The sequence below is a fragment of the Dermacentor andersoni genome, chromosome 1 (assembly GCF_023375885.2).
Source record: "Dermacentor andersoni chromosome 1, qqDerAnde1_hic_scaffold, whole genome shotgun sequence".
Classification (NCBI taxonomy): domain Eukaryota; kingdom Metazoa; phylum Arthropoda; class Arachnida; order Ixodida; family Ixodidae; genus Dermacentor; species Dermacentor andersoni.
In genome coordinates, this window is record NC_092814.1 from 335,618,125 (window position 1) to 335,644,833 (window position 26,709).

Genomic DNA, 26,709 nt, shown 5'->3' on the forward strand with positions numbered 1-26,709 from the left:
GCCGAGCTCTTCACTCGCATCTTTCGTGCGGCAAAACTTCAACCAGCAAGGCGCCGGCTTCAGGGACCTGATGGTAAATCCTGTGCCATACCATGAATATGACGTTTGCGAGAACGAACAGTCGCGAAGACGTGTACGTACTTCAAGGCCTCCGAACCCTTTTTCTTGGGAGGCCAGCGATAGAAAGGCTCTTCGTACTACCACAAATCAACGTAGTGAAAAAACTGGCCCCGAATCTGACTTTCCACAAGTGCTCCAGAGACTGGGGACCTTCAAACAAGAGTACGACCTCAAGTTGAACCCGGAAGCAAACCCTTTCGCGCTGTCGTCCCCACGTAGAGTCCCCCTGCCTTTGTTCGAAGAAACAAGACAAGAGCTCGAGCGGATGCAAGCACAAGGCGTCATTTCTCCTGTCACCGAGCCTACTACAGGGTGCGCACCTATGTTTGTCGTTCTTAAACCCTCTGGTGCTGTTCGAATCTGTGTTGACTTCACAGAACTCAACAGATGCGTTGAACGAGAATGGCATCCCATCCCGGCTGTCGAGTACACCATCAGAATGCTACGGGGAGCCAGCACGTTCTTGAAACTCGACGCGAACTCTGGTTTCTGGCAAATACCGTTGAGTGAAGGGAGCAAGGAATTCACAACCTTTATCATGCTATTCGGACGATTTTATTTCAACCGACTTCCGTTCGGGATCTCGTCAGCCCCCGAACATTTTCGAAGACGAATAGGACAGGTTCTTTCAGGACAGGAGGAAGTCGTCTGCCACATGGACGATGTGCTTATTTGGGGTGTTACGTAGGCGTAGCATGACGAGCGACTTCGGGCAGTGATGGACCGCCTCCGCACAGCGCGCATTACATTGAATAGAGATAAGTGCGAGTTCAGTGTCACCCAGATTTCACTTTTGGGACATACAATCGAGAACAACGAAGTGCGTCCCGATAAGCAAGAGCTTGACGCGGCTACACAAATGCCACATCCGACGTCCAAGACAGAGTTGCGGCGCGTGATGGGCATGGCAAATTGTCTGAGCCGCTTTGTGCCCCGCATGGCGGAAGTCCTTCAGCCTCTTTCTTTCATGATGAGCTCAAGACAGGATTTTGTGTGTGTTCCCGCGCAAGAAGCCGCCTTCAAGAAGTGGAAGACTCTTTTTTCATCGGACCTTGTTCTGTGAATCTACGATTCAAACATGGAAACAGTGGTGACAGCAGACGCCTCATCGTACGGTCTCGGAGCTGTCCTGTGCCAAAGGCAAAAAGACGGTCAGTTCAAAGTGATTTCTTATGCTTCAAGAATTCTTACAACTACCGAGCTATATACACCCAAATGAATAAAGACTTGCCCTCGTCTGGGCTAGTGAAAAGTTCCGTGATTATCTCGTAGCAAAGCGCCTTAGATTCGAGACAGATCACAAACCACTCGTGTCTTTGTTTGGGTCAAAAAGAATTGACGAACACCGAGACTACAAAGAATGCGCATGCGTCTGATGCGCTACGCGTATGGCATTGTGTATGTCCCAGGCCGGGAGCTGACAGTGGCGGACGCCCTTTCTCGGTCACCTCTTCCACAACCGGAATCCATGGAACTGGAGGACGAGATGCAGGGCTATCTCTGACTGGTGGCTTCGCCTGTCCTGGTAACAGCGCCGAGTTTACAACTTATCGCCCAGGAGCAAGAGCAAGACCCGGAATGTCAAGCTCTTATCAACCTGTGTACAAGAGGCTGGCCAAGCCGTCGAGACGTTGGGTTTGACCTAAAGCCTTACTGGAATGAGAGGCAAAGCATTGCCCTTGTTGAAAACCTGCTCATGTGCAGCTCTCGGATAGTGATTCGATCGACACTACGGCAACCCGCGCTTGAAATAATTGACGAGGGACACAGGAATTGTGAAGTTCCGGGCACGTTCCAAGAGCTCAGTTTGGTGGCCAAGTATCGACACGGACATTGAACGACTTTCTAAGAACTGCCACAGCTGCCTCAAGCAGAGCCACAACCGGAAGATGCCTCTGCAACAAATCTAGTTTCCAGATAGGGCATGACAGCGCATTGCGGTGGATTTATTCATTCTTGAAGGAAAGTGATGGCTGGTCGTCACGGATTGTTTTTCACGATACGTGGAGCTCGTACCGCTGAATAACCTGATTTCATCAGGAGTAATAAACCAATGCAAATCCATTCGCCAGAAACGGGATTCCGGAAGTAGTAGTTTCCGATAATGGGCGGCAATTCTCAAGAGCCCTCGGCGCTGTATTTCCAAAGTTTGCAACAGAGTACAAATTTCAACACGGGACGTCCAGCCCTCATTGTCATCACAGCAACGGAATGGCAGAGTCCGCCGTGAAAATTATCAAGGGGTCCTTAAAGAAAACTGCTCACGCTCATAAAACTCTTCTGGCCTACAGGATAAGCCCACTGAAAAACCGATACAGCGCCGCCGAGCTGCTCATGCGGAGAAGACTGCGCATGGCACTGCCCACGTCCAGCGAAAGCCTCCAGCCTCGGACGCCGGACTTCCAAGAACTGGCAGCTTTCGAGAGGTCGCAGCGTCAGCGCCAGAAGAGACTACGACCGACGCCACGGCGTGCGCGATCTGCCCGAGCTGTCCGAAGGAACAGACATATCGATCGTAGACTTCCAAAGAGAAGGGGTCGTTCGAGGAAACACCGACAAGTCCAGATCGTACTGGCTCTACTCCAGCTTCTCTAAGCAGAAATCGCATTCATGTCGTCCTGCTGCCTCCGACTAGTTTAGAAGATAGCCGAGGAACAACGCAACTGACAGCGGAATCGCCAGAAATATGCAGTGATGAAAGAAGCAGCGCGCAACAGTGTAACGATTCCTGTCACAATCACACATGAAGCGGAAGGTGTGTGGTTCCTCCAGAACGATTTCAAGCTTCGTAACAAGAGTAGCTTCATTAAAGAAAAGAGAGAGAGTGGAAGATGTGTGATAAGATAGCTCGCCAGCTTATGCAGCGTCAGCAGTTATGACGCCACTGCTTCCTGACCATAAAGGGCTTTTCTGTTGATGCTTGTCAAAGTGGAAGGACGCACACTTCTTACCGTCTAGTCGCGACGCAAACACGCCCATATCTCCAAGTGTATTCGACTCCCACCAAATGTCTTGGGTTCGATTGACTTAACTTTATCTTAGGTAACTGTGCCTTAATTCACTTCGCCTTAACACCTAATTTAGTGGGTTTGACTCTCGTCCTTCAAGATGTCAATTGGAATTCAACTTGGATATATGGCCAGTTCGCCCATATCTTCAAGTATGTTCGACTCCCACCAGAGGTCGAGGGTTCGACTCCCACCAATGGTCGTGAGTTCGAGTGCCTTAATTAACTTTATGCTATTTAACTGTGCCTTAATTCACTTCGCCTTAACACCAACGGTGGTGGGTTCGACTCTCGACCTTCAAAATGTCAATTGGAATTCAACTTGCAGAGACAAGTTCTTTCATATCTCCATGTTGGGTCATTGGTTCGAGTGCCTTAATTAACACCGAAGGTCGTGGGTTCGATTCCCTATTAATTTTCGTGCCATCGTGAACACATATCACTCACAAGGAAACGTGAAAAACGTGAACGCATCTCACTCGATGACTGCGGAAATTCGCTGTCAGAACGCTGGAGTGAGGAAGCGGGCAGCAGCAGCAAGCGACTTTACCTTCGGGCTGCCTCTCGCTTCAATGCAAACGAAGCGTCGAGAACACAGCCCACACGAAGCTGTAAGCCCTCGTCGTACCTACACTCTGTCCCCATCGCAGATTGCTTTAAAGATAGGGCCCGTGCGGCCGCTCCATATGCAGCAGCCACCGGAGTAGAACGCCCACCTCTCCCGCCATCGGCGGCTCACCCTCGCACGCTTTCATTCGCACTTACAGCATACGGCCTGCGGTGACGATATTATCGCCTTTGGACTTTGTACGGAACATCACGGCGGCGACGACGACAGCGATGGCAGAAATGCGCCTGCAGTGTCGTATAATTGCTATCGCAATAAAATAGGGAGCTTTGCATACGGGAGAAAGCAATTGATGGATGGATGGATGGATGGATGGATGGATGGATGGATGGATGGATGGATGGATGGATGGATGGATGGATGGATGGATGGATGGATGCAAAACTTTAATGAAGGTCCTGAGGTACGCGACTCAGCGCGCTGCGGGCCGCTACCACGTTGGGACAGTCAGGCCATGCCCGACCTCCGCATCGTGGGCCCTCTGGACAGCCCATAGTTGCGCCCCGGCATCGGGGCTCTTGATAGCGCAATTGATGTGTTAGTACTAAAAAGCTGGGTTCGTATCCCACTTGCGGCCAGTTGCTTTAGAGCGCAGCTCTTTGGCGCCCGTTCCTGCGTTTCGCGGCGCCGTCGTCCCTCGTTGCAACCAGCTCCGTAGCGGGGCCAGCGCGTTGCTCTAGCTGCGCTACTTTAGGCTGCGCTTGGCTGCGCTATCAAGGGACTTTAGGCTGCGCGCGCTCCTGGCGCCATCTCTCGCGCACGGCGCGAGCCCTGCTCTCTTCGCTCCTCCATTGCCACCCCTGTGCAGCGGCAATCAGAGCGCCGGCCCGGTGGCGGCTGATCTCGATGATGTGCTACTGCCCAAGCTGAACGCATAGCCGCCGCCGTCCGCCACTGCGTGTACCCCCCCCTCCCCCCCTCCGTGGCTGCGACCGCGCGAGAGTGCGCCGATGAGTTTCGTCGGTTGCAGTCCCATAAAGTTGACACCATCACCGCCAAGTGCCTCGCAATGACTGAACAGCCGCACTACTTGTCGATCTCCGCGCTTAAAGTTCGCTCCCTTGCCGCACATGCCAAGGACGTACATCACGATTACATTCTACGGCATGCCTCTGTACTTTGTCTTGCGTAAACCTGGATGAATCCCGAAGAGCCTCTCGAAATCATAGATTACCAGTACTGCTGTGGCACTCGTAGAGACCACAACAGAGCGTCAGGAGTGGCTACCTACTTGCGTACGGGTCTCTCTGCAATACTGATCGAAATGTTTGGCACGTCACATGAAGTTTGTGAATTGTACGCCGCAAAGTTGGCCAACAGCTTGCTGGTAGTGGCTGTCTATTCCCCTACCGCTCTCGCCAAAGACGTCGTGCACCTCCTGCGACTCGCATTAACCGCTGTTACGTTTCGCCTACGACGCGCGGTATAGCCGGCGCGGATGCAACGGACGCCGGGGCTTCCTTCAAAGCGGCGGACATTTTGGCCCGTTCGGAGCTGCCGCAAGCCTCCCCGCCAAGCGCGTCCAGGCGTGTTTCAGTGCCACGTGTCTTCGTGTGTGCGTGTGTGTGTGTGTGCCCACGCTTGTCAAAGCGCGGCAGCCGGGGAGAGGAGCTCCCCAAGTGTGAAGCGAGGAGGTCTGCCTGGCGCCTGCTCGGCGGATGCGTCACTACATTCGTCTCAACATGTCTCTCAGCGTGTCCGTGCCCTGTCACGTGCGCATCTGACGAGACGTTCCTCCTTGCCCTCAGCTGCGAGACTATAAAAGCAGCTGCCCCCAGACGCCGAGAGAGAGGCTCCGATTTCTTCTGCTGAGTTACGTGCTCTCCCGTCTCTCCACTTCGGTCGACCTGACCGCCCGCTCTTTTGCGATGTTAGAATAAACAAGTTGTTCTGTTACCAGTCTACTCATGCTTTGCCGGGACCTTCGGATGCTTCCAGTGCCCCAGGCCGCCAGGCCAACGCTACCCTTGGGGCTTGCGACCCATTTGCAATAACGGGCGTCAGCACTGAGATTCCAACAACTCGTGCCAGCGGTGCGATACACAACAGCTGGTTGCCAGCGGTGAGATCGCGACAACGGAGGCTAGCAGCGAAGAGATGCGGTTGACTGTATGCTGAGCAGCACAACGACCATCCGGGAGCAGTGCAACGAGCCCTGTGTGATGACTGGTTGCCTGCAGCGGAACGACTGCGCTGAATTCTTGGCTGCGAGGTTTGGTGAGTGCGGGACTTTCTTCTTCTGAGTTTTGCCAGGCTTTTGTTAGTGTCAGAAACAGAGCTGGTAATTGTGGTTGTCGTTGCTGCCGGGTTAGTTTGCGGCAAGACAATAGTAGGCAGTAGAGAAAGCAGCATTCAGAGCAGCCATAGATTTGAAGTCGTTGCGCAAACCGAAATTGCTGGAGCTTGCAAGAGAGTTGGGTCTGGATGTCTCAGATAAACTCAGAAAACCAGAACTGCTGAGGGCTGTTCTTGAGTTAGAAGCTGATATTCAGAGCACGCCCGAACTGAATAAAATTGAGCCTGTAGCGTTAAAGGCACCAGATACTGGAGAGGAAATTCCCGATGCGGGAAAGTTAGAAGAGCTATCTGCAGATTTGCTCATCGCGCCTACGTCAGACGGACTTAATAGGTTGCTAAAAGTCAGCCGGGCGGCTTTGATAGCCGAGCAAAAGAAGGATGGCAGCCTAGAAAACATACGCTGCATTGTCAAGGAAGGTGTCGCCAAGAAAAATGCTCGCTTTGTGGAAAGAAGTGGGGTCCTGTACCGAAAGTATCTAGACCGCAGAGGAGTGGAGTTCGATCAGCTGATCGTGCCTCAGTGCTACCGTCAGGATCTGTTGCGCTTGTCGCATGGGGGTTCGTGGTCCGGACACCTAGGAGTTAAGAAAACTAAGGACCGTCTCTTGCAAGAGTACTATTGGCCAGGGTGTTTTCGGGACGCAGACCACTTTGTGAAGACATGCGACACCTGTCAGCGGGTGGGCAAACCAGGGGACAAATCGAGGGCGCCGTTGAAGTTGGTACCTATCATTACGGAGCCTTTTAGACGGCTCGTTATTGATACAGTGGGACCTCTGCCGGTAACAGCCACGGGGTACAGACACATTTTGACTGTGATCTGCCCAGCGACAAAGTTCCCTGAAGCAGTGCCGCTTAAAGAACTCAGCTCAGTTGAGATAGTCAATGCACTACTGTCCATATTTGCGCGAGTTGGTTTTCCTGCGGAAATCCAGTCAGATCAGGGCACAGTGTTTACTAGCGCTTTGACGACAGCCTTTCTCGAAAGGTGCGGGGTAAAGCTGTTACACAGCTCAGTGCACCACCCCCAGTCGAATTCCGTTGAGAAGCTCCACTCCGTCATGAAGCGCGTGTTGAGAGCATTGTGTTTTGAACATCAAACTGACTGGGAGCTGTGTCTGCCTGGGGTGATGTTTGCATTACGGACCGCGCCGCATGCGGCTACGGGGTTTTCGCCAGCTGAGCTGGTGTACGGTCGCTCGCTGCGATCTCCGCTTCGCATGCTTCGAGAATCGTGGGAAGGCAGGGGCGACGACCCAGTCGTGGTGGAGTACGTGCTTAAGCTCCTCGAACGCTTAAGAAAGGCACAGGAGTTGTCAGGTGAAGCAATGGCAAAGGCCCAGCAGAGGGCCAAGGTTTATTATGATCGGACCGCCAGGGCCCGTCGTTTTGAGGTGGGCGATGAGGTCATGCTATTGCGCACATCGCTAAAGAACAAACTCGACGTGCAGTGGGAGGGCCCAGCACGGATTGTTCAAAAACTGTCGGACGTTAACTACGTGATGAGTCTGCCAGGAAAGCGGAAAGCACAGCAAGTTTACCACTGTAATCTGCTCAAACCCTATAAGCAACGGGAAGCAGTGGTGTGCATGATGGTAAACGTTCCCGAAGAGCTTCCGGTCGAGCTTCCGGGACTAGGCTCAGTGACGAACAGGAAAGACACCGAACAAGTCATTAGTGACTTAATCAGTAAAGCATCGCTGTCGCCTGAGCAGAAAACCGAACTACACCAGCTCTTACAAGAGTTTCAAGGTCTGTTCTCTGAGAGGCCTGGTAGGACTTCTGTCCTTACTCATGACATAGAACTTACCTCCCCAGAGCCAGTACGATCCAAGGCGTACCGGGTGTCACCCCGCCAGAGCGATATTATGGAGGCTGAGGTAAAGAAAATGCTACAGCTCGGTGTTATTGAGGCGGGTGAGAGTGATTATACCTCCCCTTTGATTTTAGTTGAGGTACCGGGCAAGGAACCTCGTCCTTGCGTCGACTACCGCAGGCTTAATTCCATGACTAAGGATCAAATTTATCCGATCCCTAACATCGAGGAGCGCCTTGAGAGAGTGAGTAGCGCTCAGTTTATTTCCACCCTAGATCTTGTCAGGGGTTATTGGCAGGTTCCACTTACAGAAGAGGCTAGTAGGTATGCGGCGTTCATTTCACCAATGGGAACATTCCGTCCTAAAGTGTTGAGCTTTGGTTTGAAGAACGCGCCATACTGCTTTTCAAGCCTCATGGATAAAGTGTTGCGGGGACAGCAAGGATTCGCTTTACCGTATCTAGACGACGTAGCGATATTCTCCGCATCCTGGCCTGAGCATATGGCCCACTTGCGGGCAGTGCTAACCCGCCTGCGCGATGCGGGCTTGACAGTCAAGGCTCCCAAGTGCCAGTTAGCACAGGCCGAGGTTGTCTACCTCGGACACGTGATTGGTCGGGGTCGTCGCCGCCCCTCTGAAATAAAGGTGGCCGCTGTGCGAGACTTCCCGCAACCGCGCACGAAGACCGATATTCGGTCGTTCTTAGGTGTCGCCGGCTACTATCAGAGGTACATCCCCAGGTACTCTGATATCGCGGCTCCCTTGACGGATGCTCTAAGAAAGACAGAGCCGCAAACAGTCGTCTGGGATGAGACAAAGGAAAGAGCTTTTAGCGCCCTAAAGAGCGCCCTAACAAGCCAGCCTGTGCTACGATCGCCCGACTACACAAAAGGGTTCGTTGTTCAGTGTGATGCTAGTGAGCGAGGCATGGGCGTTGTACTGTGCCAACGGGAAAATGGAGAAGTAGAACACCCCGTCCTGTATGCTAGTCGTAAGCTGACCAGTCGTGAGCAGGCGTACAGCGCCACCGAGAAAGAGTGTGCGTGTATCGTGTGGGCCGTTCAGAAATTGTCATGCTACCTAGCCGGCTCGAGGTTTATCATTGAGACGGATCACTGCCCTCTCCAATGGCTGCAGACCATCTCTCCCAAAAATGGCCGCCTCCTGCGCTGGAGCCTCGCTTTGCAACAATATTCCTTTGAGGTGCGTTACAAAAAGGGGAGTCTCAACGGTAACGCCGATGGCTTAAGTCGAAGCCCCTAACGTGGGAATCAGCCTCAAAATTGTTTGTTACTGATGTTTTTCTTCCTGAGGCAGGATTTTTAACATATTGCTTTTGTGTAGTGTTTCAAAGTGATGATGTGCTTTCTCGTGCAATTTTCCAATTTGTGGACGTGTTCTGAGTGCTGCTAAACTACTGTAAGGAACTAGGCAGTAGTATAAAAGGGGAAAGAGCCTGGCAGGGCTTAGTGAGGGTTGTGCCGTGCTTGCTGACTGAGCGGTTGAGTTTCGGCATAGTTCTAACGCTTGCCGGGAACGAGAACAAAAATGTCAACTCTCCCGAAGTCACTTTGCAGTGTCCTGGGTGAACCTGAACGAGAGAACGAGGCCTTCTCTGTGCCCTGCGCTCAAGAAACGCCGAAGGACGACCGACTTCGGTTATGAGCATCATCAAGCGACATCCCTCCGGACAGCGGATGCAGTCCCCTGACCATCGGGATCTCCTTCCCCCGGCGGGGCGGTCTGTTACGTTTCGCCTACGACGCGCGGTATAGCCGGCGCGGATGCAACGGACGCCGGGGCTTCCTTCAAAGCGGCGGACATTTTGGCCCGTTCGGAGCTGCCGCAAGCCTCCCCGCCAAGCGCGTCCAGGCGTGTTTCAGTGCCACGTGTCTTCGTGTGTGCGTGTGTGTGTGTGTGCCCACGCTTGTCAAAGCGCGGCAGCCGGGGAGAGGAGCTCCCCAAGTGTGAAGCGAGGAGGTCTGCCTGGCGCCTGCTCGGCGGATGCGTCACTACATTCGTCTCAACATGTCTCTCAGCGTGTCCGTGCCCTGTCACGTGCGCATCTGACGAGACGTTCCTCCTTGCCCTCAGCTGCGAGACTATAAAAGCAGCTGCCCCCAGACGCCGAGAGAGAGGCTCCGATTTCTTCTGCTGAGTTACGTGCTCTCCCGTCTCTCCACTTCGGTCGACCTGACCGCCCGCTCTTTTGCGATGTTAGAATAAACAAGTTGTTCTGTTACCAGTCTACTCATGCTTTGCCGGGACCTTCGGATGCTTCCAGTGCCCCAGGCCGCCAGGCCAACGCTACCCTTGGGGCTTGCGACCCATTTGCAATAACGGGCGTCAGCACTGAGATTCCAACAACTCGTGCCAGCGGTGCGATACACAACACCGCCCATCGAGCCACACCAACGTTAGTAGTGGGGGACTTTAATGAAGATATAAAGACAAACATGAATTTTTAACCACTTATGCGGGAGAACATCCCGTTCCTCTCGCTCGTAACGCCTTCCACGGCTGTGACAACCTCGCGAAATACTTCCATAGGCCTCGTCTTTGAGAAACAGGCATTGGTGCAGCAAGTCGAGCATATATCCGTCTATTTATCCGAACACAAAACTTCCTTTATGACAATCAAGAACTGGGAGTGCAGTGTTTCTCGAAGAATGGATATGTGTGAAGAATAAAAAGTTGTCTTTAACGGCGCAGACATGTCTTGCTCGAATTCTTTGCCTCAATATATCGAAAAACCGAAACAGCTGAAAGGCTGCGCTCAAATTTCGCATGCGGCAAATTTTTTTCTTTGACTTTCATTTCCATTAATTTATTTATCATTTCTTTAGTTTGCTTAAGAACTACTGATAACTTGCCCTATGCTGTCCTTCGTGTCATTGTTGACCTCTTATGATAAGACTAATGAAAATCGGGCCCCCTCGGTTTCCTTTCTGCGCGTTCACATATACATACCGGGTGTCCCTACTATCATGCACCAAGATTTAAAAATATGCAAATGGCACGTAGCTGGACAGAACCAAGGTAATGTTCTTTGCCGTCGCTTGCAGATACTCAGATTATTTTTTTTGCATTCCGCCTAAATTAACCAATTAGTGTTGATTAATTAATCAACTTCTCAATTACTATAATTAGATTAAAAGTGTCATTGAGAAAATTATAGAGCCACATGAGAAACTCCCGTTACAGCTTTCTGGGGCTCAATACGCGCTACTTAAGAGTATTTTTCCGAGCGTGAAAGAAGCCCGTGAACACACGCAAAGTGCCCCGAGTAGCCAGTCACGCGGCCATTTTGCGCGTATTCGCATTTTGTGATCATCATCATCATCATCAGCCTGTTTTATGTCCACTGCGGGACGAAGGCCTCTCCCTGCGAGCTCCAATTACCCCTGTCCTGCGCCAACCGATTCCAACTAGCGCCGGCGAATTTCCAAATTTCATCGCTCCACCTAGTCTTCTGCCGTCCTCGACTGCGTTTCCCTTCTCTTGGTACCCATTCTGTAACCCTAATGGACCAACGGTTATCTAACCGGCGCATTACATGAACTGCCACTGCCCAGCTTCATATTTTTTCTCTTGATGTCAATTAGAATGTCGTCTATACCCGTTTGCTCTCTGATCCAAACCTCTTTCTTTCTGTCTCTTAACGTTATGCCTAGGAATCTTCGTTCCATCGTTCTTTACGCGGTCCTTAACTTGTTCTCAAGCTCTTTTGTCTGTCTCCAAGTCTCTGCGCCATATGTAAGCACTGTTAAAATGCACTGATTGTACACCTTCCTTTTCAATGATAACGGTAAGCTTCCAGTCAGGAGCTGACAATGTCTGCCGTATGCGATGCAACCCATTTTTATTTTTCTCTGAATTTCCTTCATGATCAGGGTTCCCTGTGATTAATTAATCTAGGTAAACGTACTCCTTCACAGACTCTAGAGGCTGACTGGCGATCCTGAACTCATGTTCCTTTGCCCGGCTATTCATCATTATCTTTGTATTCTGCATATTCTTCTTCAACCCCACTCTTACACTTTTTTGTTAAAATTCTCAATCATTTGTTGTAACTCGTCTGCATTGTTGCTGAATAGAACAATGTCATCGGCAAACCGAACGTTGCTGAGATATTCGCCGTCGATCCTTACTCCTAAGCCTTCCCAGTTTAATAGCTTGAATATTTCTTCCAAGCACGCTGTGAATAGCATTGGACAGATTGTGTCTCCATGTCTCACGCCTTTGTTTATGATCTGGCATAAACATACCCACCCCCGTCAATATAAGGTTAACAGCTGCTTCTTATTTTTCTAAGTTAGAGCTCAATGCAATGGTCTCTTTATAAAAAGTTATCTGTTGTAATACGAAACAAAAGATCGACTACGGTGTAAATCTTTGCCGAGTTAGTAAGGAACGAACTGCGCACTGCTTGTTAGCCAGATAACGCTTTCATAAGCTCGTGACATGGGTGTGAATTGACATTTCCGATATGCCATTAACATTCTACAGATTTAAAATTTATAAAAGAACTTGAAGCATTTCTCACGAAGTAAAATGACAAATTATCTTGAAGTTCTTTTGTTCTACTGTTAAACGTTGCGTTATGGCAAGCATTATACAATAAAACCCCGAAGATGTACGCATGGTTCATGCCATTTTCGACATGATACAATCTTCATGTATCGTTTTGACGTTGTTGTTTGACGTTGGTGTGTTTCTTTTTAATTTTTTTTTACAGCGGAGCTGTTATATGTCTACCCTCCGATACATTTTTCAATGTCCGTGCTTCAAAACTCCCGTGCCCTCTATGAGGAGGCGAAGTAAACCAGTAAGGCATGTGCTGACATCTGGCGTAGGAAGAGGAAAGCTAGGAAACGGGCGGCGAGTATCAGCGAAGATCGTGCCTGAGAGGCTGCCCGTAAGAGGCGGGCTCAACAGGAAGACAGGAGCCGCGAAGTGGAAAATGCGGTGAAGTGACGCAGGTACCGCACCAGCAAATTGGAGGAGCAAAAAGGTGCGTATGCGAAATTTCAGAGGGACTTTGTGGACAGACATTTCGGATTAAGTTGTGTGGTGTGCGACAGACTGTGGTTCGTGAATGCTTTGATGGTGATTGGCAACGTTCGAGATATCGCAAAGCGGGGACATAATGGGGTTTCGACAGCCACCCCAGCTCATGGCTTAGCCAGCTGCTTGGTTTGACTGCGCCGAGGGAGCGCAAATGGCCGTAGCGCGCATCGATAATTTGTTGTGGCAGGTGGTTCAAACAAGAATATCTGTTGCATTTCCGCACCTGCGCTAAGAACCGAATAGTCATTTAGTATATTGCGGGCGCTGGTATGGTGAGACCGCGGGTAGTGCGTACTGCCGAAGAACAAGCTGCTCACGTGGCCCAACTTCGGCACCGCAGACGTGAGCATGAGGTGACGCACGCACTCGCCTGACAAACACGAGGCACGCTAAGTGGCGATAATGCTAAAAATCGAGTACCGATTAAGTCCCTCACCAAATAAGGGGTTCCTCCAAGTGTTATGAAACAGTGTATGGATGGTATGTACGCAGAAGCTTCCCCTTCTTATTCCACCGCGAAGGAGTGGGCAAAACAATTTCGGCTGGGAAGAGAGAAGATTGAGGATGAGCCCCGCAGTGATCGGCCCGTGGAGGTTATGACAGAAGGATTTGTCCCTATCGTTGCAGACATTCATGAAGCAATCCTCACGGGTTTGGATGACCTGAACTGCGGACGAAGGATTCACTGCTACGTCAAGGCTTTCCTGTCAAACGGAACGACAATCATAGGCATGGGAGAACTTCGGTCAGAGAAGTTTGAAACACCTAACAAGGGAACACCGCATGGGTCGGTCGTCTCAACCACGGTATTGAACGTGGCAATGGTCGTACTGGCACGAAGACTAGGGAGAATTGGCGGCATACAACACGCAACTTATGCCGACGACCTCACCATATGGACCAACACGGGCTCACTCAGCGAAAAAGAAGAGAAGCTACAGAAAGTGGCCACCTGTGTAGAAAACTACGTTAAAGAAAGAGGACGAGCGTGCTCGACCGAAAAATCAGAGCTCGTACGAGTATGGAGAGGAAAATAAAACCAAAAGGCCCCGACCAGTGAAAAGCTATGGCTTAAGGTCTGCCTGAAAGGAACACCAATATCCGAAAAGGCAATCATACGAAACCTTGGGATGTGACTACAGTCGAACCAGCACTGTTCCTACACCCTTACGCTACTAAACGCATCAATACTACAAGTCGCACGCATGATCACGCGAGTCTGTAACAGACGCCATGGCTTCCGAGAAGACACACTCAAGCTAGTTAGCAGTCCGGTGGTCTGCCGAATGACATACAGTCTCCGGTACCACAGTCACATCAAGAGCGAAATCTAACAGGCGCATTCGATAATACGTAAGGCGTATAAAGCTGCGCTCCCACTACCGCACAACACCTCCACCAAGAAACTCCTAGCCCTCGGACTGCAGAACACGTTCGCAGAACTAAGAGAAGCACAACTCACGGCCCAAATGTGCATACTACAGAAGACAGCCACAGGCCGAGCTCTCCTCCAGAGACTCGGCTACGTTGAGCAGACACGGGAAATCTTGAGAACCGAAGCTATCCCCGACGAGTACCGCAGCACAGTTAAAATAGCACCAATCTAAAGGAACATGGACCCCAACTTCCATAAAAGTCGCAGGGAGGCAAGGGCCGCACACCTCCAGAAAACTTATGCTCCCCAAAAGACAACGGTGTATGTGGACGCAGCCATATGCACCGGACAAAGGGGAACCAAGAATGCAGTAGCAACGATGGTCTGCTCGGCGCTACGAGAGAGAACCAGCGCTTCGCTGGTTCTCTCGGCCATTGCTATAGCGGAAGCGGAGGGCTATCGGATCGGACAGTAGATACAAATACTCTCGGACTCGCAAAGAGCCTGCCGTAACTACTTGTATGGTAGAATCAGTCACCGAGCACTCCGCATACTCTGCTCAGTAGACTGTGGAACGCAACTACAAACAGGCACAAAACAACATTAACGGTCGCACGCAAGATCGTATGGGCACCGGGACAAACGGGGGTGGCAGAAAACCAAGAGGCAGACAGAATAGCTCGAGAGTACGCTAATTACCGAGCGTCCAACGTCGACAGCCTCCAGGAACCCGCGCCTATATCTCGAGAGTACTCGGCCATTTTAGACAGCAGCAGGAAGCGGTACCCCCCGCCGCACAAGTCCCTTAGCAGGGAAGAAGCCGTTGCATGGAGACAACTACAAACAGGGTCGTACCCTAACATTAACGTGCTAAGTAAAATGCACCCCACATTATGCATGGTGGTGTCCATGGTGCAATAAGAAACCCACATTATACCACATAGCATGGGCATGGCAACAAACGGACGTAGTCCCAATCATATCACACCCAAGGGCGGAGCAATGGGAGGAGCTGCTGTCCAGCGACAGCTGCGAAGACCAGCTAGGTCTAGTGCGGCGTGCATGACGGACAACAGAAGCCAGCAGAGCCCTGGGCTTAGGGCAGCCGACCATTGCGATAGAGGACGGACGAAGCAGCGGGTGATGACCTCCGGAGAAGACACAAGGAGCAAGACTCCCCTGAAGAATCCGCCCCAGCCGCAGAAGAACACAATTACTAGAGCTCAATAAAGTTTTCACTCACTCACTCACTGACTTCCTCTCATTGAGGAGGAAGTGCTCAACGACAGGAAGATGAAGTTGAAAGAAATCGCGACACTGGTGGGACTCACTGTAACGACCGTATTCCGCATAATTCATGAGAAGCTTCACATGACAAAGGTCAGTGCAAGATGGGTGCCCCAAATCCTTTCTTCTGTGGAGAAGGATAATCGTGTGACCTGTTCTTTCAAGTTTTTACAGCTTTGCCGTGGGCATGAGAGAAAAGGGCTCGAGCCGATTGTCACCAGGACATGAAACCATGGTCCCCTTTCCAAAAGAGAATCGGTGGAATGACGCAAACCAAAAACCAACCGAGGAAAGCCAAGGTGACTCAGTGGACTAAGAAGATCATGGTAACAATCTTTTAGGATTCTCGTGATTCTCTTGATCGACATTAAGGAAAGCAATACCACCATGAACGCACAGTATTACGCGCCACTTCGACACAAACCGTATGATGCACTAAACGAGAAGAGGCGATGGGTTTTGCATCATAACGTCCGCCTGCTTCGCTAAAACGCTCCAGTTCACACGGTGAGCGTTGCAAAGGCTGCAGCGAAGGACTGTGGCTTCGAAGGAATCGATCACCCGCCTTGTAACCCAGACATGGTGCCTCTTCTCAAAGCTGAAGAACGACGAAAAAAAAATGTGCTGCTGATGATGAAGTGAAGAATGTCATCCGCGGACATTATGAAGACAAAAGTCCAGACTATTTTTTGAAGACCACAGAAATGTTAGTGCAGAGGTCTGAAAAATGTGTTAAACTGAAGGGAGATTGTACTGAAAGGTGACCCAGTTGTTTGGTTGCTACCTCCATTAAAAGTTGCTCAGGCCGGAAACTTATGGAATTACCCTCGCATACCTTAATTTTTCTACGCATCATTGTGTTCATCTGAAAGCGGGTAACCTGCGTACTCGTGTAGGCACAGCCGCTGACGCTACTTTATTAATTTTAAAGTTCAATATTGTACTTTTTTTATTCTCTTTGATCTTTTTAAAAAAGTAGCACCCTTGTGAAAATGCCTAACGGTTTGTATACGTGCAGTTGCAAGCGAGCTCTCTTGTCATATAAGCGATATGAGCGCCGAGAGCGGCGTCGTGGCTGCGTGCATCGTGGCAAAATGGACTCGATTTTCCTGACTGCAAACGACGCTGTTAGCATATTGCAAACCTCACCTCGACTTGTTGGAATGTACTTGTGTACACAACGCAAAGCTCGCGCGATGTTCCGCCATCGCCAATGAGCAAAACCGAAAATTATACGAAGAAAGCGCGCGGCTGGCCCTTTCTGTTCCCTCCTCAACACATTTGGCAGAATTTTTTTGTGTCCCATCCGTGCCGCTTTCCTTGTACTCTTACATTGCATAAGTAGTATGTGCCCAATACGCACCTTCAACTCCTCAACCACGTCTCTCACGGGTCTTAAGAACTTGCCGTACTGGTCCTAAATGGGAAAAAAGAAACAAAAATGAAGAATGGAACGCACAAAGAAAATTCACAATTGCTTGTAAAGTATCGAATCACTAAGAGAAGTAAAAGTTATTTAGTTCATCCAAAGTTTACTCTTCTGGTGGTTCAGTAGATTAGAAGCCTTTATAGACTTAGGGGCTCCTACGTAACCACTCCATATAAACATACAAGTGGTATTAAAGTGCCTAGCCAGGCGTACGGCGATGACAATGGGGACGGTATTTACAAGGCCGTTCATATTCAGCAATATTGCTGCATTCTGTACGAGAGACCGTTTGGAAAAACAGATTCGTTGGTCGATCGGGACAGCGAAAGCGCGAGATAACCATGGGCACCTTCTACGAAGAGTGTTATGTATATATGTGGCCCTATACACATGGTGTTTTCATCACTGAATGATTTCCCTCTCAAAATACTACAGCCAGATGCGAGGCCTAATGGACGTTCATTAAATACTACTGGCGCTATTTAATCATTTCTAGCACGCGTTATGAGCCTTGTAATTATGCAGTTCATTAGTATATGTTTTTTGTTTTTAAAACAGCCAGCTTTCCCAACAGTGCAATTGATGTTCGTTCCAACGCGCTCAAGTATACTCAAGCGTACTTCCGTATATGTCTCCTTTCTATCTCGACTATTGTTTTCTTATACAGCCCTGGGGCATTGCCTCTTCAACATGGTAACTAAGCAATCGTATTCCTTGCACGCTGCTATCGAGAATGCATACGCCACGTATCTCTCTTCTAGAACTCGCAATTTCGCTTTCAGATCGCTTGCGCTTTCCTGCAGGTTTGTATTGAAGCAAGAATAACCGCTGAGTACTGTAGTCACCGCGGCGCTCAACGCGTAAGGCACTATGCTCGAGCGCAGCCGTGTTCCCGTGAAGAACCTTCGAAGCGTTGCTAAACCTATGAGGTACGCTGAAGAGGTCAATAGGACCAAAAATTCACATTACACTTTTTTTTTTTTAGAAACGAGAAAATATTCGACGTTCGATTGGATATCCGGAGGTCCTTTTTCTGGAATATTAGTATCCGATTCAACTAGGAAATTTCATTACTCGTACGTTTACAGTATAAGGCAACGCGACTTTCTCTAAATCTTATCCTAAAACACAGAAAAACTCGATAACGGAAAACTTGGTACGGCAGACAGGGCGCAAGTTGAGACTGAAGAAGCGAACACCAGCGCTGCCTTCTAATGAAAATTTAATGCGCATTTCAGAAAGATATAGTCAAGCAAAACTGTGCAAAATAAAGAAAAACGATAAGAGCGTTCGATTAGAGCGCATTCGAAGCGTATGCCGGGCCCGATTCCGCCTAAGTCAACAGTGATCCGCCCACAATGTAGAGATAAGACGGCAGCCGGGGTAAGTAAGCCTAACAATCTGCTTTAAACAAGCGATAAAAATTTGTGTTCAGATCACATTAGCGCTGAACTCAACCTACCGTTACTTATTATTAGTTGAAGCGCGTCCAGTCCGCCGCTTACGCAGTTGGTTATGAAATGGCGGTTGGGTGCTGTTTTGCTCACCTGTTTTGAGAAGTAGAGGAACAGGAAAGTGTCGGCGATACACTTCATGACGTTTTTCTTTAGTTGTTCCACGTCCTGAAAGAAACACAATGTGAAAAAGAAGTTCAGCATACCGAGAAATAAACGATCGTTGCAATGAAATAACAATTGTCGCATTTCTCTCTTTAGCTTAAAACTAGAGTGGACGCGATGCTCATGCCAGATCTGCAACTGTAAGCCTGGTTTTTCAAGACAGGCGCATTTAGAAAAATTTTCTTGGTTAGGTGAAGCGACATACTTTAAGCCGCTTAACCATTACGTAGTCTTCCTAAGATCTCGTTATTTACTTCTTTGTATTTACTTCTTAGTGTGCCTACCATAGGTAGGCACACTAACCTATGAGTCAACCTATTTGTGTGTGTTTCAAACATTGATACAAAGGAAATAAGGAGGAAAATTGGGATTATACCTAGATTCAGCTTCACATTTAGTTTCGCGAACTAGAAAAGAAGCACGCAGTCACAGTGTGATACAGACTCACACATGAGTCGACTCACTCAGACTCACTCAGATTCAGGTCGACCCGTGAGTCTGAGTCCTACTGAGCCCGGCTGAGTAGAATTTTGGTGAGCCTGATTCCAAGTGAGCCTAGTTAATTCGAATTTTGGTGAGTCTTTACCTAGATTCAGCTTCACATTTAGTTTCGCGAACTAGAAAAAATAAACATGCAGCCACAGGTGTGATACAGACTCACACATGAGTCGACTCACTCAGACTCACTCAGATTCAGGTCGACCCGTGAGTCTGAGTCCTACTGAGCCCAGCTGAGTAGAACTTTGGTGAGTCGGATTCCAAGTGAGCCTAGTTAATTCGAATTTTCGTGAGTCTAAGTGAGCCTGGTCGAGTAGAATTTAGGTAGTCTGAGTCCGAGTGAGCCTAGCTGATCCATGTAAAATTTTTGCAGCAATTTTTGCAGCTAAAGTGCGGAAAAAAGAACAAAAAACGAACGAAGGAAGAAGGATTGCAAAAGGACAACAGGAGCGCTGTTTTTTTTTTTTTGTACGTTTTCGTCAGTTGTTCCTTTTTCCGCACTTTAGTGCTTCGCGCGGCAAAAATTTTTACGACGTTGATCCGAACCAACTCGCCCACAACGCTATACTTATTGAGCCTGGCTGAGTAGAACTTTGGTGAGCCTGAATCTGAGTGAGCCTTTAACAAGAAACGTATCTTTTGAGTGGGTCCTTGGGAGTTCCATTTATTTTGCCGACATATGGCCGCTGACCAAACAAAGCTAACTTCCTAAGCTAAGAGAGTCAAGCGCGTAGAAACATTCAAGCAAACAGCTTCCTTGCAAAAGTGCATGAGCTTGGAAATACCTCTGTCCTCTTCGTGTGATGCAAGTAACACATCCGAGTTGCGGCGCACATGCGCGACAGTATCTGCAGAAAGAGTCGGTTAAGTTTCTTTTTTCGTAAACTGCTATAGAATGAGGATGATCGTGGCATGCACTTAGTGGAAATGACAGCAAAAAAGCTATAGCACGGCATTTGTTCTTCACAACGAGACAGATGCGAGCTGACGTTTCGTTGCGCACGCGCACGTGCAAGCACACACCTTCAGGCGTAAGAACGCACATGTGCACACATAAGCACACATACGTACGCAAGTACACACATACACGCATACTCACACGCGCGCACCTATGTTTACGCATAGACGCCCACGTACGTACGAGCAGACACATAAACATACGTACACGCATATACACAGATGCACAACCACACACACGCACGCAGCACACACGTGCACAATGCACATAAATGCACGCACACGCATACACATGGACTCACAAGCACACAAACGTAACTTTGTCTTTTCGTCCACTCACTTTAATATGGTATGGTATGAAGAATATTATTGGGTCCTGAAGGTCAACCCTAGGTTGACGCGGGCCGCTTTCACGTTGGGACTGTCAGGCCGAACCCTTCAGCCACATCGCGGGCCTTCTGGACTGCCCGTAATTGGTCAGAGAGTGATTCACTGTGTAGCATTTGCCGCCACCATTCTTGTTCTTGCCACAGTCTGTGAAGACCGCGGAGCACTGCCAAAGGATGTGGTCAAGAGTAATGATGCCATTGCACTTATTACAATTGGTTTGAGTTTCCCTCTGCGGATAGATCCTGTTAATAAAATCTGGATTTGGGTATGTCCTTGTCTGTAGCAAACATAATGCGACCGCTTGGGCTCTTCAAAGCTTACAGTAAGGCATTGGGTATTCCCTTCTGCTTAAATAATAGTGCTTCGTGATTTCGTTATATATTAATAATCGATCTCTGTGTTCCCCGGTGAAGTGTAAGATGCTCGGTCTTGAAGAGCGTGGCTAGAAAGTCCACGTGCTACTTCAGTTGCCACCTCATTGAGGTTTCTCCGAGCTCCGTCCACCACCCCCAAATGTGCAGGAAACCATCGGATTTCAATCCTCTCACTGTTGACCTTCTTTAGTAACCTTGTTGCTATCCGTGTCACATATCCGTTAGTAAAGTTGCGTATGGCTGCTCTAGAGTCGCTGTAAATGTGTGTCCACCGATTAGGCCGGATGGCTAAGGCGATTGCTACTTGTTCTGCTACTGTTGGGTCCTTGGTATAGACGGTGATGGCATCCCGTATGTTACCTTGAGTGTCTACAACAACGGAGGTATGCGCATCCTTATTTTCAACCCAGGCAGCGTCAACGAACACCGCCGGCTGCTTATGTTGATCTATGTCTTGAAGGAGTGCCTTGGCCCTTGCCTTCCGTCTCTCGAGGTTATGTCTCGGGCGCATTTTCCTAGGGAACGGGGTCGTCCTAATTGTTTCTCGTAGACCCGCTTGCAATTCTATTAATAATTCTCCTTTGTTGGTGTGGTTCTTAATTTCTACGTCTATTTCTTCAAGTAGCACCCTCCCAGGTTGTGTCCCCATTAGTCTCTCCTGGTGGGCCACCTGTTGAGCCTCAGCTATCTCTTCTAGTGTGTTATGCAGCCCTAGGCACAATAAGCTATCATTGGCCGTGCTGATGGGAAGTCCTAGTACAGTCTTTATAAGCCGTCTGATTAAAGCGTTTAGCTTGTTCTTATCAGTCTGTGTCCATTGTAGCATGCCTGCCACGTACGAGAAGTGGCAAAAGGCGAATGCATGTACCAATCTTATGGCACTGTCTTCTCCTAGCCCCTTATGCTTATTGGTAATTCTACGCAGAAACCTCATGACTTCTTCTGACTTGTTAGAGATATGTTGTATCATCCTGCAATTAGATCCATTCGCTTGCAGGAGAAGTCCTAGCACTCTAATAGTCTCCACCTGCCTGATTAGTTCTCCATTCTTGGCGTATATGTCAATGCAGGGTTGTTTCTCTGGGATATATCAGTTCGGCTTGTGCCCACACTTACTGATCCGTATTATCAATCGTTGTTTTTTTAGCAGAGTAGTTCAGTCCCATACCCTCAAGTATTGTTTCCACCACATAAATGCTTTCCTGTAGTTTGGTCTCTGTTTGTCCCATATTACCTTCGGCACTCCAGATTGTTACATCATCTGCATATATTCCAAAGTGGATATCCTCAATCTGCGCAAGACCTCGAGCTACTTTTGACATTGCCAAATTAAATAACATGGGAGATAAGACAGACCCTTGTGGTGTCCCACGATTCCCAAGTTCGAGGGTTGTCAATTGGAGTTCGCGTAACCTGAGACAAGCACAACGGCAACCGAGAAAGACTTTGACTATATTATGCAATCGCTTACCCAATCCCATCTCCGAGAGGATATCCAATATGGCCCTGTGTTTGATGCGATCAAAGGCCTTTTCTACATTTAGGCCTCGGAGAGCTCTCGTATGTAGCGGGCTAGCAAGAATAAGGTGATGTTTGATTAAAAACGTTGCATCTTGAGTCGAAAGTCCAGGACGGAAACCGATCAGGTTATGCGGAAGAACATTTCTGTTCTCCACATACTTAGTCAGTCTATTGAGCATGACATCCTCCATGGTTTTGCCCAGACATGATGTTAACGATATGGGTCTTAGGTTATCTAGATTGAGTTGCTTGCCTGGTTTGGGAATAAGAATTGTGTTATCAATTCTCCATTCCTTCAGATAATCACCGTTTTTCCAGAGTTCGTTGAAATACTCTGTTAAATATTTTATAGAATCATCGTCCAGATTTTTCAACAGCTTATTAGAAATGCCATCTGGACCGGCAGCGGATCTACTGTTGAGGTCGTACAGGGCTGCGCGAACTTCGCTTTCTGTGAAGTATTGATCCATAGGCTCACAGTCTTCCCCTATATATTCAGGCTGGTCTGTACTCTCATTGCTATCCTTAAGTGGTGAATACTTAGCTGCAAGCCGATCCAGAATGGCCTCCTCCGTTGTGTCCTGACTCTCACGATGGACGAGTCGTGCTACTGCTGTTCTCCTATCAGACTTCGTGTCGTTCTCATGAAGCAAATGTCTAGGTAAGTTCCAATTTCCACCTCGTTTGATTCGACCATCCATGGAATTACAAAGCTCATCCCATTGTTGTTTCTGTAAATTTCTAGGGTGTTCTTCAATCTCCCTACTCAACAATGCTATGCGCTTCCTGAGTTTCCTGTTCAGCCGTTGCGTTTTCCATAACCGGTAATTATTTTATGCGTTGTTATTGGCTTCACTGACTGCTGGATTCACACAGATAATGAAGGAAAAAATTGGAACCCCCTTGGTTTCGAGTGTTGTTTGCCCTCTCAATTTATAGATATACGAAAACTGTGTAAGTTATGAATTACGGGTTGAAATGCTCTCCGTGATCTTGGCTCTCCATTATCTGTGCGTAAAGGTGCACAAAACAATGCTTGACCTCACCTTCAGAGCCAGTGTCGAGTTGACGTCCGCCTCCACTGCGATACGTGCGCCGCACTTGCTGAGAATCTTCGCAGTTAAGGCGCTGCTTCGAGATGTCGTCACAATGCCTGCGAAGCCAAGCGTGGCAAGGGGCAATGCAGGAATAACCACGTGACCAGGTTTACCAAGCGCGTTTCCGGCCCTGTCTACGTCATCCCGCTCATATGCGGAAATGATCATACCGGCCGAACTTGTCTAAACCTCAGTCACGGTGTGTGGGGCAGCGCGAAGCAGGACAAGCGACAGAGGAAAAACAAGGACAAGTGCTTAGTGCCAACTGAAGCTTTATTGTCTGATACAAGGTTTTATACAGAAAAAAAAACAGAGGGGGAAAAGCTACATAAAAGCAAAGATGCCATCATTCACTAGTCGCGTTGATATTGTCTAAGAATGCCTTGTCCCTTGTCACGCATCGCACTGCATCATACATCCTAATGGAAAACCAACTAGCCCAAACCCTTCAATGAGAGTTCACGTGAATACAAAAGTTACGCGAAAAATGACTACGCTAGCCATATGGCTGAGAATGTCAAAAGCCATGGGCGCTCCCCTGTATTCGAGCACACGAGAGTGTGCTCTATTCGAGCAATACGAGAGTTATTATTCAGGAGGGACTTTATTCAGGTTTTGCTTGCAAAGACGATGGGGATCGACATGCGTGTAAGTATAACCATCACTGTGTTTTCTTGACAAGTAGGTATCGTTATTGAAAGGTCATTTATACGTGTTCTAACGCACGCATTGCTGAGATGTGTATATTTCGTTATTACATTTTCTTGCGGTTATTGTCGTTTCGCTTCTGTTGTCGTTCCGCATGTACTATCGGGACGATTGTGGCCAAAAATGGCTGGTCTCAAGATGGCTGTAATGGCTAAAAGTGGCTGGAAAGAAATCGGCTGATAGTGCAGGCCCCCGTCCTTTCCGTGCGTGCTCTTCCCTGTTTGTCGCGTGTTGTCGCGTTAATTCTTCTACCAACAAGCATTCGATCAAGTTCGTGGCCAGAAAAAATTGCTCATCACTCCATTAATTCTCTCCCAGCAACCCCTCATGCCATGTTCTAATATAGCAGTTGGGCGCACTTTGTGAATTATAATTCGAAAATACACGCAATTCTTGCACTGCCCATAATGCGGCTGTTTCTTGCTGTGCGCTTCATTCCCAACCCCGACCAGCGCTCTACTCTAAAATTTTCTCTTTATTTTTTTTCTATCGTTTCTACCACTATTTCAATGAGCTCCGCCTCAACAAGCACAGTGTGTTCTTTTTAGATGACCACTCTAGTACGTATTACAATGTGGCTTGATTTTGTTACAACACCTAACGGCAGGCAACTGCTGAAACACACGCTCTTGAGAAGTGCGGCTGGAAAGGAGCCCCGTCCATGGCAACTTCATAACCCTAGATAGGTATACAGATGGCACGCATTTGTCCCCTGTTGAGGTCATAATTCGAGCACTTTATAGTTATATAAATCACTTTGTATCCTTATTCGGTTTTAAGGGCGTAAGTTGCTTTACAAATGTATATAGTTGAATAATATTCAAAAGATTAATTTATAATGGCCCGTGAAGAATTTTTATTAGAATCTTAGGGTCAGATATTCAAGTGAAAAATTTGGAACAGTCACACTTTAAGGCACCCTCAGTGTTTTTATAAATCTCGAAAATAGCACCTAACTCGAGATACTCCTCATCGAATTCAAGAGCCCCTACCAGGGCGACATGGAAACCAAGCGCGCCGGGAGCGCAGAAAAGGCAGCCTCGCCATCACGTCAGACGGAAGCGCCTCGTGAATAAATATGTGACCTAGTTTGAAACCGTACTTTGCGATACGCTACGTTTCGCCTGTCAAGCATCTGCCCAGACGTATTACTATTTGCCGCGGAAAGCTATCACTCATAGTTCATCCTGTACCTCGTCCATGGGGCGTTCCCGTCTGACGTTATGCCGAGGCTGCCTTTTCTGCGCTCCTGGCGAGCTCGGTTTCCAAGTTGACTGGATTGAGCTTTTATATTCAACGAAGAATATCGCAAATTGGGGGAATTTTGGAGATTTAAATAAAAGGGAGTTGCGCAAAATGCGGTTCTCTCCAAATTCGTCATATAAAGAATTGCTCCCAAGGTTCTAATCAAAAGTTAACAAATTTTTGTTTATTGATCTTATGAATCTTACGTTAGAGCGGCACAGTAGGTCTCCTTCGCCTTACAACTCCTCCGAAAGAATGCTACTCGATTATACTTACACATTTCACAGACCTCCATAGTGCTAAATACGCATGCACTCGCCCAGATGGACGAATTAGAATGATTTTAATTGGTTACTCCGACTTTCAAGGAGGAGCATCGTTTCCATTACTCACCGCATACCGCTTCCCCGACAAAGCCAAGCTAGATTATCGAGCACCGACCCGGAACACGCCAAGCAAGGAGGCAACTGCCGAAATGAACCTACCTGCTTTCTGGCCACAAGGGTTGAGCCCCGAAGCACTAGCACATAACAGGGTGACCTGGAGCACTGCAAGCAAAGTTCTCCAGGCATATCTACGAACGATTCTGTGAAAGACAGTCATGGTTCGCACTACTATTACGAATATGGCGCTGCTAACGGTTGATGGAGTCAGAAATGCACAATAGTGAAGTTGAGATCTATGTGCAGTACTGTGCAGAACTGTGCAGAAGACTTCGGCAGCCTTACTGTACCAAGTCACGCACAACACCCTGTTTTCTTTTTCTAATTTGTCTTTCACACCTGTGACTGTATGCAGTCGAGTCACCACAATATCGACAGATGCCCAGGCGACAGTAAAGCGCTAGTGGAAGGTGGGTAGCTGCGAATCCAGACTGTGTCGAAACTTGACGTACACTAACTTGGAAAAGGAGCTACAGAACAACCTGCCGCCTTTAGTTCCTTGTGTTCCTATATGTTTGAAAGTTGATCAGCACAATCACCTGATAATCAGAAAAGGGGCTCTTCGAATTTCGAACCTGACGGGGTATTGAGTAAGGCGAAAACAACTGGTGAGGCGAGATGAGAAGCCTTGCGGAGTAGAGCTCACCGCTCGGTGAAGGAGACAGTCGAATTCAGGAAGCTTTTCCACAGAAGCCCCTTTCAGAGGCTCGTCCTTGGGAGCTCCTGCGAAAACAGTGTGGCAAGGTGTGCTACCGATGGCGACGCAATTCGTCATACTCGAGTGAAACTTCAAACATTGATGACGGATGGCTTAAGATTCACGAGC

At 48.6% G+C, this 26,709-nt stretch overlaps 1 protein-coding gene and 2 pseudogenes across 1 annotated transcript in view; 2 read left to right on the forward strand and 1 right to left on the reverse strand.

Annotated features, from left to right (window-relative positions):
* LOC140219364 (uncharacterized) overlaps positions 1-23,655 on the reverse strand; it is a 28,207-nt gene extending 4,552 nt beyond the window's left edge. Inside the window, exons 1-4 of the mRNA XM_072289136.1 lie at positions 23,437-23,655; positions 19,934-19,996; positions 18,579-18,653; positions 16,966-17,019 (exon numbers count right to left, since the gene is read on the reverse strand). Coding sequence (XP_072145237.1) covers positions 16,966-17,019; positions 18,579-18,653; positions 19,934-19,996; positions 23,437-23,655 — 411 coding nt within the window. The remainder of the gene's footprint in view (positions 1-16,965; positions 17,020-18,578; positions 18,654-19,933; positions 19,997-23,436) is intronic.
* LOC126516944 (uncharacterized) lies at positions 980-2,639 on the forward strand (annotated as a pseudogene).
* On the forward strand, positions 2,815-10,560 carry LOC140215505 (uncharacterized; annotated as a pseudogene).
* Positions 23,656-26,709: the final 3,054 nt, after the last annotated feature.